The sequence below is a fragment of the Pseudorasbora parva genome, chromosome 3 (genome assembly GCF_024679245.1).
Source record: "Pseudorasbora parva isolate DD20220531a chromosome 3, ASM2467924v1, whole genome shotgun sequence".
NCBI classification, from domain to species: domain Eukaryota; kingdom Metazoa; phylum Chordata; class Actinopteri; order Cypriniformes; family Gobionidae; genus Pseudorasbora; species Pseudorasbora parva.
Genome location: NC_090174.1, coordinates 18,872,197 through 18,886,653, shown reverse-complemented (window position 1 = coordinate 18,886,653; position 14,457 = coordinate 18,872,197). Strand labels below are relative to the sequence as shown.

At 39.4% G+C, this 14,457-nt stretch overlaps 1 protein-coding gene across 5 annotated transcripts in view; it reads left to right on the top strand.

The window, feature by feature from the left end:
* Window positions 1-5,870, top strand: part of specc1 (sperm antigen with calponin homology and coiled-coil domains 1) — a 175,474-nt gene extending 169,604 nt beyond the window's left edge. For 3 of the 5 annotated variants that reach the window (XM_067437982.1, XM_067437983.1, XM_067437986.1), the window contains one exon: window positions 4,668-5,870. In XM_067437982.1, the coding sequence (XP_067294083.1) occupies window positions 4,668-4,757 (90 nt within the window). In that variant the 3' untranslated portion in view covers window positions 4,758-5,870. The remainder of the gene's footprint in view (window positions 1-4,667) is intronic. The other 2 variants (XM_067437984.1, XM_067437981.1) reach the window with 1 other exon arrangement.
* The last annotated feature ends 8,587 nt before the right edge of the window (window positions 5,871-14,457 follow it).

Below are 14,457 nucleotides of genomic sequence, written 5' to 3'. Positions count from 1 at the left end.
CTTGCGACAGCACCTCCTTGGCCCATTCCTCTAATGCTGTGTGCCAGCGCATCCGTCCCGAGAGTCCCCTCAGTCAGGGAATAAAACCACTGGCAATGGGCCGTGTCCGGGGCGGCAAACAGGTCTACTTGTGCGGCCCCGAAGCGATCCCAAATCAGCTGGACCACCTGGGGATGGAGTTTCCACTCTCCCAGAAGCACTGGCTGCCGTGAGGGCTTGTCGGCCGCACGCTTGAGCCTGCCCAGAATGTGAGTGGCACGAAGTGACCTCAGATACTTCAGACTTCATAACAGGAGGTGGCGGGCGAGTTGTGACATACGACGGGAGCGTAGACCACCCTGTTTGTTGATGTACGCTAGAACCGCAATGCTGTCCGTACGGACCAGACGAGTCTTGACGCGGCTCAGGGTAAGACAAACTGCTGACAACTCTAGGCAGTTGATGTGCCATTGCAGTTGAGGCCCAGTCCGCAGACCTGAAACCGCAAGCCCGTTGTATGTGGCACCCCAGCCGATGGATGAGGCATCCGTGGAGACAATCGGATGCCTGGCTACCTGTTCTAGGGGCACCCCCGCCGGTAGAAACTAGGGATATCCCGATCCGATCACGGGCCCGATCACGTGATTTCAGACTCAATCAGAATCAGAAGTTACATCCCGATCAGGACTCGGATATAATGCATATTCTGGGGTGAGGTGAGCAGGGGTGCCGTAAAAGGTGCAAAAAATCTGATGAGGCATCAATAATATGGGTTGTAACTTGAATAATGCTTTATGTATGTTTCTGTAGATGGATACACATGCTGGCTCCTCAGTGATACATTACAACAGCGCTAATATCACCCGTGTATATTCGCCAGAAGACGCGAATGAGAACGCTCGCGCTGATCTGTCTCTGTGCATCATCCGAAAGCGCGCACTCGTCCGCACAATGGTGGGACGGATGTAATTGTCACAGGGGAGCCCCGGCCCTCCTCCAGGGGGAGGAAGTGGTGCTGCTGCCACTTCCTGTCCAGCAGGATCCTCCATCTCTGGGTGGCCCGTCTCAGGGTCTCTTTCGACGGCGCTTGCCACCTGGCTTGGCAGCGGCCTGAGCGGGCTGAACATCCTTCCCGCGGCCGGCTCCATGCCTACACCCGTGTGGAGGCTACTGCTGGGCTGCGGCAGGAGCGGGGGTGGCAGCGGGCGGACGCCCTCGGCGACGAGCAGGCGGAGGTGCTGCCGCCGGCGGCGGGGTGGAGGCAGCAGCAGACCACCAGGGCAGGATGTGCCGGATGGCCTCCATCTGCTTCTGGGCGGCCGAGAACTGCTGGGCAAAGCTCTCGACCGCATCGCCGCACAACCCAGCCGACGAAATAGGGGAGTCCAGGAACCGGGTCTTATTGGTCTCCCTCATATCGGCCAGGTTGAGCCAGAGATGCCGCTCCTGGACCACCAAAGTGGACATCACCTGGCCAATAGTAGGGGCGGCGGTTTTCGTCGCCCGTATGGCAAGGTCCAGAGGAGCTCTGGGCCAGGACTTCCCTGGTGCATGTCCGAGTGCCTGTGCTTGATGCACCTGAAGCAACGGCATGGCATGCAGGGCGGACGCGGCCTGGCCACAGGACCTATAGGCCTTTGCGGTCAGACCGGAAGAGAACCTACAAGCCCTGGACGGGAGATTCGGGTCCCCACGCCAGCTGGAGGCGGACGTCGGACACAGTTGCATCGCAACGCCCCGGTCCACTGGCGGGACCCCCTCATACCCCCTGGCCTGCCCGCCGTCAAGGGTAGTGAGGGGGGAGGAGCCACTAGGTCACCCACAGGTGCTAAACGGTGCTTTCCACGACCTAGTCAGCTCCTCATGCACCTCCGGGAAGAAAGGCACCAATCGTCCAACCTAGAAGGTTCGGGACGTGGTGGAGGGTTTCACTCAAGCCCCACCTTTTCGGCGGCCCGGGAAAGCATAGCCGTCAACTCCGGGTCCGATTTGACCGTTGCCACTCTCCCAGAGGTGTGTGTGTGTGTGTGTGTGTGTGTGTGTGTGTGTGTGTGTGTGTGTGTGTGTGTGTGTGTGTGTGTGTGTGTGTGTGTGTAAAGTGCAATTTGCTCAGTTTGCTGTGAAAACAGCAGCTCTCTCAGCAGCAGTGAGATCGCGGTCGCGCTGTCTTGTGCCGTCTGGCCACAAGAGCAATTTCCCCCGGCACATGCTTTCTCTTAAAAAATAATTTTATTACACTTTGTCTCAGAACACTTTTTGTTAGGTTTTACTGTTAATTTCTTACCTGAGGGTGTATTTGACAAATGTTTTATGACTTCATTACAGAAGTGTACACAATATTTTGACTTGACACATCATCAGCAGGTTATGTTTGTCCTTTTCAACATGACTTACACAGACACAAAACAAACATGTGCAAGGAGGATTAATGTTGAGCTCTGCTCTGATTGGCTTATTTCAGCAGCTCCCAGCAGTTCGGCTGTTCAGCTCGTGAGTCCTGACAGAACACAGACAGACTAAATGACACTTTAAGCAAAACATCTCAAATGGAGATTGATAAAAATCCAGCTTACTTGTTTATTGGTGTTTTCAGATCATCCACGCAGGAGAAAGTAGATTTCCCAAACAGAGCTTTTCTGTGAAAAAAACCTGCATACTATCCAGTGTTTTACCTAAATCTGGCAACCATATGCAACCGTGAGCTCTCTCTCTCATGCGAATGATCTGAAAACACCAATAAACAAGTAAGCTGCATTTAGCAATCTTCATTGACTATCATTTTAACTTACATGGTGGAAAAGGTGACATTTGCTAGAAGGATCTAGTGAACTACGGTTGTATTTTGTAACACAAAATAATATTAACCTTTGTCATTAGACACACTATTTAGTTTTGTATGGTACTTGGAGTTTCCTATTGTTACTGTACTTGCATCTTGCGTTATCTAGACGCGGTCTCTCTAAGAAACTTTAAATTTAATCAGAAATTGTATAAACAGCTAGTCAATAAGTGGATAAATTACTTACTGCTTGCAGGAATATAGTTGCCCCTTTCTTCAGTTTAAGACGCTGATCTGAAGCTTGCTTGAAATGGGCCGAACAAACAAAAGATTTGTTGTGGTGTCCGATTATAATAAACCTCAACCATGTGTCATGAGAGCCGTTTTTACTATCTTCGAGTGTCTTGTTTACCATCAGTAGATTCGGGTATTGTTTGGACAGAATGTTGGGGGCGTGCATATAAATGATCCCCAACGCTTGCGTTACGGTTGGGTTTATGTTGAGAAGCACTTTTTTTCCCGTGCAGTTTTTGATTTACGAGATTTACATAAGAAGTAGGAGGCAATGATGTTTGAGACTTACAGTATGTGATGTCCATGTACTGAACTCTTATTATTTCACTATGGCAAGGTTAATTCAATTTTTCATTCTAGGGCACCTTTAAATATAAGCTAAATATCCTGGCACATGCTCTCTTTTATTTTCCATTTACTGAATAATTCGGTAGAATTAAAGACATCAAAAAAGAAAGAGAGCAGAGTGCACAGAAAATATCTTCACTTATCCACATATTTGTACTGAATTTGTACACTCTACAAGCATATTATCTGGATGTCATCCATGAAAATATTGTATAAATAATTATAACTGCAGTCTTACAGTGTTTTTTTCATCACCTAAAAAACTCATTCCCAGCAACACAACTCTTAACACATGGCTCAAAACAGGCTCAGTGCAGCCAACACTATGCATATGCATGTGATACATACTTTATGGCGTGTATATGACACGCTCTTGGGTAGGCTGGGGGTGGTGGGGTGGGTGGTTTGTGTGTATAATACATCATAAAGTGTGTATCATATGCACACCAAATCTAATTTTGCCGTACACATTCCACGAGATTGCACACTCATACTATTTATGCGCATTTTCTTGAGATGCCTCACCCTCTGGGGTCTTTTTAAAATGACCTGTAAATGTTTAATGATTCTCAGGGTTCCTACAAACCCACAGATACTATAACAGGAAAATGCCACAGTCTGGTGTTTACTTCAGCCAACATACTGTAAAAACAATGAAGAAATAGTGACAAGAAGGGCAAGAGGGAGTTAGACAACACTATACCAAGCAGTTGTTTTTGCAGAGAGGAAACACAGAAAATTTGGAAGGTTCTTGTTGGGTGAACTGTTCCTCAGGTCTGTGGTACTTGATGATTGTCGAACCTATAATGATTTTTTCTCATTATAGGTTCTTAGCCTTAAACTTTTTTTTGCTTTCTTGCTGCCTATCCCACCCACCAACATTTATTTTTTCTTCATACATCACATCAAACAACTCATATTTAATCTCAAACATGTTATTTTCTTAATGACAAGAAACTTTAAGGCCAGAATTGTTTGTTTTGGTGTTAGACTGATATAAATGCAAATTGAAATGCTTTGTGTTCATTTCACTCCTTATTCAGACAATCATAATTAATAAATAATATCATATTATATAATATTATATTTTAACAAAATATTATATTATTATAAAAAATGTTGTAACATTTTAAAATGTAATTTTCTTGTATTTGTTCAGAATGCAAGTCTGGGGAAAATGCAAAATAATGATATAAAACAAAATGGAATGTTCACAGTTAAAGAAACTTCTAACTTAAAGAAATCTGCTCTCTCTGTTTTTCTGTAGGACATTGATGAGTTGATGCACACTGACAGACCGGACTGGCAAAGTGTAATGCAGTATGTGTCTCAGATCTATAAGTATTTTGAGACCTAATATTTGACTGGAAGAAATGAAGTTGAGGCTCAGGAGCACTTTTTTTGGTCTTTTTTTTTGTTTTTTGTTTTTGCCTGGTCCAGTTCTTCCTTTACAGACATTTTCTAAATACAATGAAATAAACATAGACACAGTTCTGTAATATTCACACCAGTGAGGTTCTCACCCTAAATGCAACCAGCATATTGTGTGTATAGCATTCTAGCCTTAAACACCTTCTCTTTTCCTTACAATTCATGTCTCATACCTTACTCAGTTTTTGAAGTTTGAAGTTGCTTGCAGAGTGTAGGTTTGCAATATTGCACTTAAACTGGTATATAGTTTTTAAATATGTTAAATTTTGCTAAGGGTTCAAGTGCATCTTTATAAAGAAAGTATTATTACCAAATCTATATATTGGCATACTTCTATATTGATATACTATTAAAGTATTTTTAAAATGTTTCCCACAAATAATTTTTCATTGAAATGCATCAACAGACTTTTCATTGAAATGCATCAAACTATACAATTAAGTTTCACATGTTTTGTTGAAAAGTTGTAGTTTGTCACTCAGAGAGATGACAACCATTGGAACCTTTAAATATAACTATGTTCATTTTCATATTCCAATTTAAAAATCAATAATATTATTTCTCTATTACAGTAAATTATTTCCTGAAAAAATATCAGAAAGTCAATGTCTGATTGAACACTATAAGATTGTTTCAAAAAAAATTGTTTGTGCCTGTTTAAATTATATGGGATGTGTTTAATGAAAGAATTTAAACAATGTTTTAAAAAATTATCAAAATGGGAAAAATACATTTACAGAAATGTCATTTAGGCTAGTCAATAGTGTAATGTGTGCCAAATTCTAACAAATGCTAAGTTTCACACTTAAACCAAGCGCATAGACATTTAATAATAAAATTCTCTCAACAGAAGTAAAATACATACACAAAAGACTCTGTGTTTAATAATGTTTCTTTTTGGAAATGCTATTTATTGACCTTCGATTCGTCTAAATATTTTGATTGCAAAGGACTGTGTGTGCTTTTTTCTATTTGAAACTTTGCATTTTGCCTCATGACAGCCGATGTTTAACTGATGTTAATGGTAATAAAGTGTTCTGTCATCAAATACTGTTTCCTTGTTTAAATTAAAGTCTGCAGTCACCTTTAATGGAGCAGAATTTTAGAGATACTTTTCCTTTTCATTCGTAAGATTATTTCAGATTAAAAAAAAATATATTTCTTATTCTGATTTTTTCATGTGATTTACACATAAGTAAAATGGTCCACTCTGACAATTTAGGAGTCTTACTGGCATCAGTTTTTATAGGTCTGCAAAAAACCTTTAAAGTGCTGTACTCAAATCGTAAACAGATGTGTGTTTCTACAGACAGACTAATTTAAAATACACAGCTTTTATGGTAAATCTTTAGCAATTACACAATATTGTCACGTCACTCTCATAAGTCTTTTCCCAGAAATACTACAGACTCTTTTCGCACAAAATATCTAAGCACGCAGAGTTCAATCAATGTCAAATGTCAATAATGACAAAAATAGACTATCTTAAAAGGCAGATAAGATTTGACTAGGGCTAGTAAACAGGGTGTGAAACAAGTGTTCCCCTCTTTTTCAGAATGTGTAAGGCACTGAATGGAGTTTGCACTAGATCAAGTGAACATCTGATTTTATTTCTTCTTTTTTTTTGGAGCCCAGATGCACTTAAGTGTCTTCAGTCATATGTTTTATATTTTATATTTCTACTTTGTAAAAAAACAAACAAAAACACGTGCCATTGATAGAAAAGTACTATTTTCTTTTTTTATGCTATACTTGCAAATGTCAGAAATAAATAAATAAATATAACCAACAAAACGACAACTTTATTTAGACAACACTGTGGACTAAACGTCATGCTGTAAATGTTTAGGCAATGAGAAACTGTTCCTGTTGTAACTGTCCAGTACTGCACAATGACATAAAACATGGTAGTGAACAAAAATCTTAATCATTTCATTCACAAAACCCCCCATTCACAAAAAATCCATGACAGCACAATGGCAGTACATGGGACCCATCCACAGGGAGAAGATTATTCCTCATAATCAGCATCGATCGCTGATAAACACAATCAAGTCTGCGCTGTCAGCATCTTATGTTGGCGGAGCAAACAGTCCTGCAATCAGCAATGTAGCCGCAGATTTAACAGTGAAATGAGTGTTGGCCCTTAAAGCTACTGTGTAACGTTTTTGCTTATTCTTAGCTAAAAACACTTAGTTCTTTCAAAAATATATGTGCTCATTATATTTACTTCTTTCAATCAATCAATCAACTTTATTTATATAGCGCTTTTACAATCACGATTGTGTCAAAGCAGCTTCACAGTGTCAAACAGGATAATATTGCGACAAAATTAGATTTGGCTGTACAGTCGTACTGGAGAAAACAGTGATGTTATCAGCTTATTTTAATTGATCATATAGCGACAACGTTGGCAGATCAGTATTATAGTTTATAGAATTAAATAAGACCTAATTCATATATTTTATTTGTATAATAAGTTGAATAACTTTAATCATATTTTTAGTGTCCCCAACTGAGCAAGCCAAGCCAAAGGCGACAGTGGCAAGGAACCAAAACTCCATCGGGGCATGATGGAGAAAAATAAACCTTGGGAGAAACCAGACTCAGTCGGGGTGCCAGTTCTCCTCTGGCCTATTAACACACCGTGTAAGATTATTATTCTGGCAACCTTACAGGTCGGAAATCATATTAGATCGGGTTATTCAAAATTTTCAGGGTATCACGGAAGAGACAGATTTATTTAGGCTGGGGCGTCAATTACACAAGAGTATGAATACATGAAAGATCGGAATTATTGCGCCGAAGACGGGTTTTGAGCATGTCGTGCCAGTGAGGCAAATTCGGAGGAGACACCATTTGACACGGCTCAGCAGACACTCCAGGATGCGTTGGTCATGTCCAGGCAGGTCCACCATCCGATCCGGACAGGGCCCAGATCCGGGATAAACCTCGGGATAAACAGAGAGACTAACATTAGCGAAGATGTCATTTTTTTATGATGTAACGAGTACATCAGGTGTTATGGGAAGTGTTCCCGGTTCCGGCTGACCTAGTTAATGCAGCCTAACAATCAGTCAATTGAATTGAATAATGAAAGTTACAAATTTTCTATGTGTATGCCATAGTAAAGAGATGTGTTTTTAGTCTAGATTTAAACTGACAGAGTGTGTCTGCTTCCCGAACAATGCTAGGAAGACTATTCCACAATTTAGGAGCTAAATAGGAAAATGATCGACCGCCTGCAGTTGATTTAGATATTCTAGGTATTATCAACTGGCCAGAGTTTTGAGACCGCAATCGACGTGATGGGGTATAATGCGTTAAGAGCTCGCTTAAGTACCGGGGAGCTAAACTATTTAGTGCTTTGTAAGTAATAAGCAAGATTTTAAAATGTATGCGATGTTTAATAGGGAGCCAGTGCAGTGTTGACAGAACTGGACTAATATGATCATACTTCCTGGTTCTAGTAAGAACTCTAGCTGCTGCATTTTGGACTAGCTGGAGTTTGTTTATTAGGCGAGCAGGGCAACCACCCAGTAGAGCATTACAATAATCTAGCCTTGAGCTCATGAACGCATGTACTAACTGTTCAGCATTTTGCATTGAAAGCATGTGCCGTAATTTAGATATATTTTTAAGATGATAGAATGCGGTTTTACAGATGCTAGAAACGTGGCTTTCAAATGAAAGATTGGTATCAAAGAGCACACCCAGGTTCCTCACTGACGACGAGGGCTTGACAGAGCAGTCATCAAGTGTTAGACAGTATTCTCGGTTACTACTTGTGGAGCTTTTCTGTCCAATAATTAAAAATTCAGTTTTATCTGAATTAAGTTGCAGAAAGTTACTATTCATCCAATTTTTTATATCAGCTATGCATTCTGTTAATCTTGTGAATTGGTAGGTTTCATCAGGGCGTGAGGAAATATAGAGCTGAGTATCGTCAGCATAACAATGAAAACTAACGCCATGCTTCTTAATGATATCTCCCAGTGGTAGCATATACAGGGTGAAAAGCAACGGTCCTAACACTGAGCCTTGCGGTACCCCATACTGAACTTGTGATCGGTGTGACATCTCCTCATTTACTGCTACAAACTGATAACGGTCAGATAAGTACGATTTAAACCACGCCAAAGCAGTTCCACTAACGCCAACATAATTTTCGATTCTATTCAGAAGAATATTGTGATCGATAGTATCAAATGCAGCGCTAAGATCGAGTAACACTAATAGAGAGATACAACCACGATCAGATGATAAGAGTAAATCATTTGCAACTCTAATTAGAGCAGTCTCAGTGCTATGATACGGTCTAAATCCTGACTGGAAATCCTCACATATACCATTTCTTTCTAAAAAAGAACATAATTGTGAAGACACAGCCTTTTCTAGTATTTTTGATAGAAACGGTAGATTCGAGATTGGCCTGTAATTGACTAATTCTTTAGGATCAAGTTGCGTTTTTTTAATAAGTGGTTTAATTATAGCCAACTTAAAAGTTTTCGGTACATATCCTAATGTCAAAGATGAATTAATGATATTAAGCAGAGGATCTATGACCTCTGGAAGTATCTCTTTTAATAGCCTAGTCGGTATAGGGTCAAGCATACATGTTGTTGATTTTGATGATTTTACAAGTTTAGCCAGTTCTTCTCCTCCTATAGCAGTGAATGAGTGTAATTTTTCCTCAGTGACCCTGCAGTGCTCTGTCTGAAGTGATACTGTAATAGACGGCTGCATGGTTATAATTTTATTCCTAATATTATCAATCTTACTAGTAAAGAAGTTCATAAAGTCATTACTGCTGTGTTGTTTACAAACATCAGAAGCTGAAGCTTTATTTTTTGATAATTTAGCCACTGTATCGAATAAATACTTAGGGTTGTGTTTGTTTTCTTCTAAAAGAGATGAGAAATAAGCAGATCTAGCAGTTTTTATGGCCTTTCTGTATGCAATCATGCTCTCTTTCCACAAATTGCGAAAAACCTCCAGTTTTGTTTTCTTCCAGCTGCGCTCCATTTTTCTGGCTGCTGTTTTAAGGGCCCGGGTGTGCTCGTTGTACCACGGCGTTGGATTATTTGCTTTAATCTTCTTTAAGCGCCGGGGAGCAACTATGTCTAAAGTGCTAGTAAGGAGAGAGTCAATAGTTTCGGTTGCAGAATCAAGTTCATCTTGGCTATCTGTAATGCTGAGGAGATGGAACTGATGAGGAAGATTATGTACAAAGCAATCTTTAGTCGCAGCGGTTATCGTCCTGCCATATTTGAAGCGAGGGGATGGCTTTGCAGCCTTAGGTAAATTAAGTATACATGATATTAGGTAATGATCTGAGATGTCATCGCTCTGCTGCAGAATTTTAACAGTATCAACATTTATTCCATGTGACATTATTAGATCTAAAGTATGATTAAGGCGATGAGTGGGTCCCAATACGTGTTGTCTAACTCCAATAGAGTTTAGAATGTCTCTAAATGCCAATCCCAATGCGTCTTTTTCATTGTCTACGTGGATATTAAAATCCCCAACAATTAGTACTTTATCTACAGCTAATACTAACTCCGATACAAAACCAGCAAATTCTCTGATAAAGTCTGTATTGTGCCCTGGTGGCCTGTATACAGTAGCCAACACAAATGTCAAACGGGATTTATCATTTACACTACACAATGTTACATAAAGCACCAAAACTTCAAAGGAATTATATTTGAAACTAGACTTCTGAGTAATACTGAAAATATTATTATAAATTACAGCCACACCTCCCCCTTTACCTTTCAGACGTGGCTCATGATTGTAACAATAATCTCAGGGGGTGCACTCATTTAAAGTAATGTAATCGTCAGGTTTTAGCCAGGTTTCTGTCAAACACAGCACATCTAAGTTATGATCTATAATCATATCATTGACAACAAGCGTTTTTGTTGAAAGGGATCGAATATTCAGCAACCCAAGCTTTATCAATTGTTCATCCGTATTATATCTGTTGTTTATTTGTTGGACATCAATTAAATTTTTACTGTTGAATGGTTTTGAGGTTTTTTTGTATTTACTAATTCGGGGAACAGACACAGTCTCTATGTGATAATATCTAGGTGAAAGAGTCTCTATGTGCTGGGATTTAGCTGACTTTGGTGACGTGAGACAGCTAGCAGACGGTTGGTTTAGCCAGTTTGTCTGCTTCCTGACCTGGGCCCCAGTGAGTCAAGGTTTAGCTCTAAGACTATGTGCCAAATTACTAGAGAGAAGAGCAGCACCAGCCCAGGAGGGATGAATGCCGTCCATCTTCAACAGGTCAGGTCTGCCCCAAAAACTTTTCCAATTGTCTATGAACCCTATGTTATTTTGCAGACACCACTTCAAGAAAACTACTAGTAAGAAATACTAATTATAAAGTATTCTCTTAAGTTTATAATATGCCATTGAAAATACATACGGGCGAGGGGTTCGAATGCCGGTCGCCATGTTGCCCCTCCATCTTGAAAGTACATTAGCCAAAGAGGGACATACCCGTAAATTCAAGCTTCGCTTTTCGCGTTTTAACACTCGATGGCACTATGAGCGAGGCCGAACTGGAAGCAATATTAATCTTGGACTAAATCGGCCACCGTACGAAATCAGAGTTGAGAGGAACAGAAACTAATATTCACTGGATTGTCATATACCTTTACACCGCTAGATGGGGGAAAATATCAGACAGTGTAGCTTTAAGGAAAGAAAATATATTTATACAGGCTGTAAATTATCAATATTTAAATGATATAACAGGATATATTAAAAAATATACAGAACTATATATTGTGTTGATATATTAAATAACACATAAGGAATTGCTGCTTTTCATATATTGAAAAATATGAGACTATATATTTACTTATATATCCTAATGTATGTCATTTTATATTCAGTAATACACTTCATAATGTACATTTCATAATTTCAATATAGATATACAGTATGTGATCACTGATCAGATATGGTGTGTGTACTGCGCAACCGTAGGCTAACAATCTTTTGATCTTCATCTCCGGAGGGCCTATTGCTCCTGTGAGCTCTGAGATCCCTTTCGCCACATTAGTCACCCCATCACATGCTGCATCCCAATTCGCATACTAATTGTGTTTGAAGTTGAAATTCCCAAATTAGTGTCTCCCAAATCTTAGTATGTTGAACAGTTTAAATGAATATTCATAACAGATTGTAACAGTCACAGTCATCAATGTCATGCACTGCCATCAATGTTTTGTGCTCACAGGAGGTGGCATGTGACTGTGAGCAACATTGTTGATTTTATGACCATAAAACTGATTTTCAGGAAGTAAAGTAAAAAAAATGTTTTAATCAAGTTTCCTTCTTTTGTGTGTGGATTAAGCACCCTATTGCAAAAACACCATATACTGGTTAGGTATGTTTTAAAGCATGGCGGCTGGTTTGAGCTGGTTTATGCTGGTCCTAAGCTGGAGCTAGTTGCTTAGGACCAGCTTATATAATCAGCTCAGGACCAGCTTAAACCAGCTCAGGACCAGCTTAAACCAGCTCAGGACCAGCTTAAACCAGCTCATGACCAACTAAGGACCTGCTTAAACCAGCTCAAACAGGCTGCCATGCTTCAAAATATACTTAACCAGCATTTGCTGTTTTTTTCCAACAGGGAAATCATTCCAATGTTTGCTGACGTAGCAAAGTAGCTGTTTAGTTTAATTTTATGTTTTGCATTCATGCAAACTTCAAAAACACATGCTAAAACGGTTAGCTATTTTAAGCTATTTTATTTGGGGTGGGGATGTACTGTTTATTAAAGTTCATTATTACACGGCTCTGTGGAATACTTGATTCTGATTGGTCAATCGCGCATTCCAGCTGTATTTCCAGATAACAACCGCTCATATGGGTACTACAAGTTATCATGAGTGGTACTACTTCTATGCTTAACGCTGTGCCATCTTGTGGCTTAAACAGCCATGGGTTACAATGGAAGATTGCCGGGAAAAGGCAGGTTTCCTTTATAAAGTTTTTAATATAGATATTTGTCTTAGACAAACGCATCGATTCGAATCAGAAGGCTCTATTAACCCATCGGAGTCGTATGGAGCGTGTTATTTGACAGACAGCTGCATTTTTTATGGACTTCAAACACAACTACAACTACTGCTTGTATTAAGGTTAGCCTGGACTTTTTAAATATAACTCTGATTGTATTTGTCTGAAAGAAGAATGTCATATACACCTATCTTGAGGGTGAGTAAATCATAGGCTTGGTTTCATTTTTGGGTGAACTAACCCTTTCAGCATTCATTTTCAACATTTAGCAAGGGCATATGGCAAATCTTCAGCAATAAATAAAGACTTAAAGCAGTTTGGAACTGTTTTTCTTCACGGAAGCTTTGCGTAAGAGCTAATCAAATATTTAATCTCAAGACAATATTTTGTGTCTAATAATTATTTTTTGAGACTAGCCGTGTAATAAGCGGGATAATGTACACCCAGCCGGTTGTTATCGCAGAATAAACCCCTTCAGAGTGATGCAAGACCCCTCCGTCCTGATCACTCTATCGGGGTTTATTCTGCGATAACAACCGGCTGGGTGTACATCCCTTACTTATTTAACATTAAAGGGGTCATGAACTGCATTTTATATCATATTATTTATAACGTTTACTATGGTGCACATATAGTATAAATTCTACACAAAATGAATGAAGCAGGTGTTAAAAAAATAAAAAAATAAAAAATGTCATATTAAAATACATTTTTCCTACCCTGATTTTAGCCCTCTGATTTGAACACTGTTTTAAAGGGGTGTCTGCTGTGAGATTTCAGTGTAAATGCACACTGCTGTAATTGCCTGACATCTTATATGAAATAGCTGTGGTGATTACATGTGGAACTCTCTCGAAAAAACCTTTAGCACATTACTATTACAGGCCTCAAGGTTAACTAATTGTTAACATTATATCATTATATTTAGATCTATAACATTATATTTAAATTGTGGCATGAAAGGCTGGAGTGATGAGCATTGTAGCTGATCACAGACATGTTGAGCGCATGAATGCAGTGATAATTTTCATCAAAAATCAACTTAACAGGAAAACATTACACACACAACAAACACACAGCAGTTGTTTTTGTGCTAAAGTCCTAAAAAAGGACTGAAAGGGTATTTAAAACTATCGTTTTGTTACAGTTACTAACTGTAAATTGTTAATGATACTATCACACTACAATTATTATTCTTTGTTCTTCAATAAAGTTCTTGCACAAATAAATATGGATCTTATTTCAGCAATTGTTACATCTATCCCCGGGTATATTGTTACGTTACAACAGAACTTTTTGTATTCTGTGATTGTGGTACACGTCCAAGTGAGTTTTATTTGTATTAATGTGGCAACCACCGTGTATCAAAGATTGAGATCTAGCAGATCTATTCAAGTTTATTCTCATACAAAGTGTTATATAAATGTTTGTTTTTTAGTGAAGAGTGTTGGTCTTCCCCTATTATTCCATAAAAGACGAATCTAGATTAATCCTTCATTTAATTCAATCCTTATCCCTTATCATAGTTGTATGCGGACATACTAAAATGTGTGTTTTATTTGAAAATACTGGTGTAAAGACCG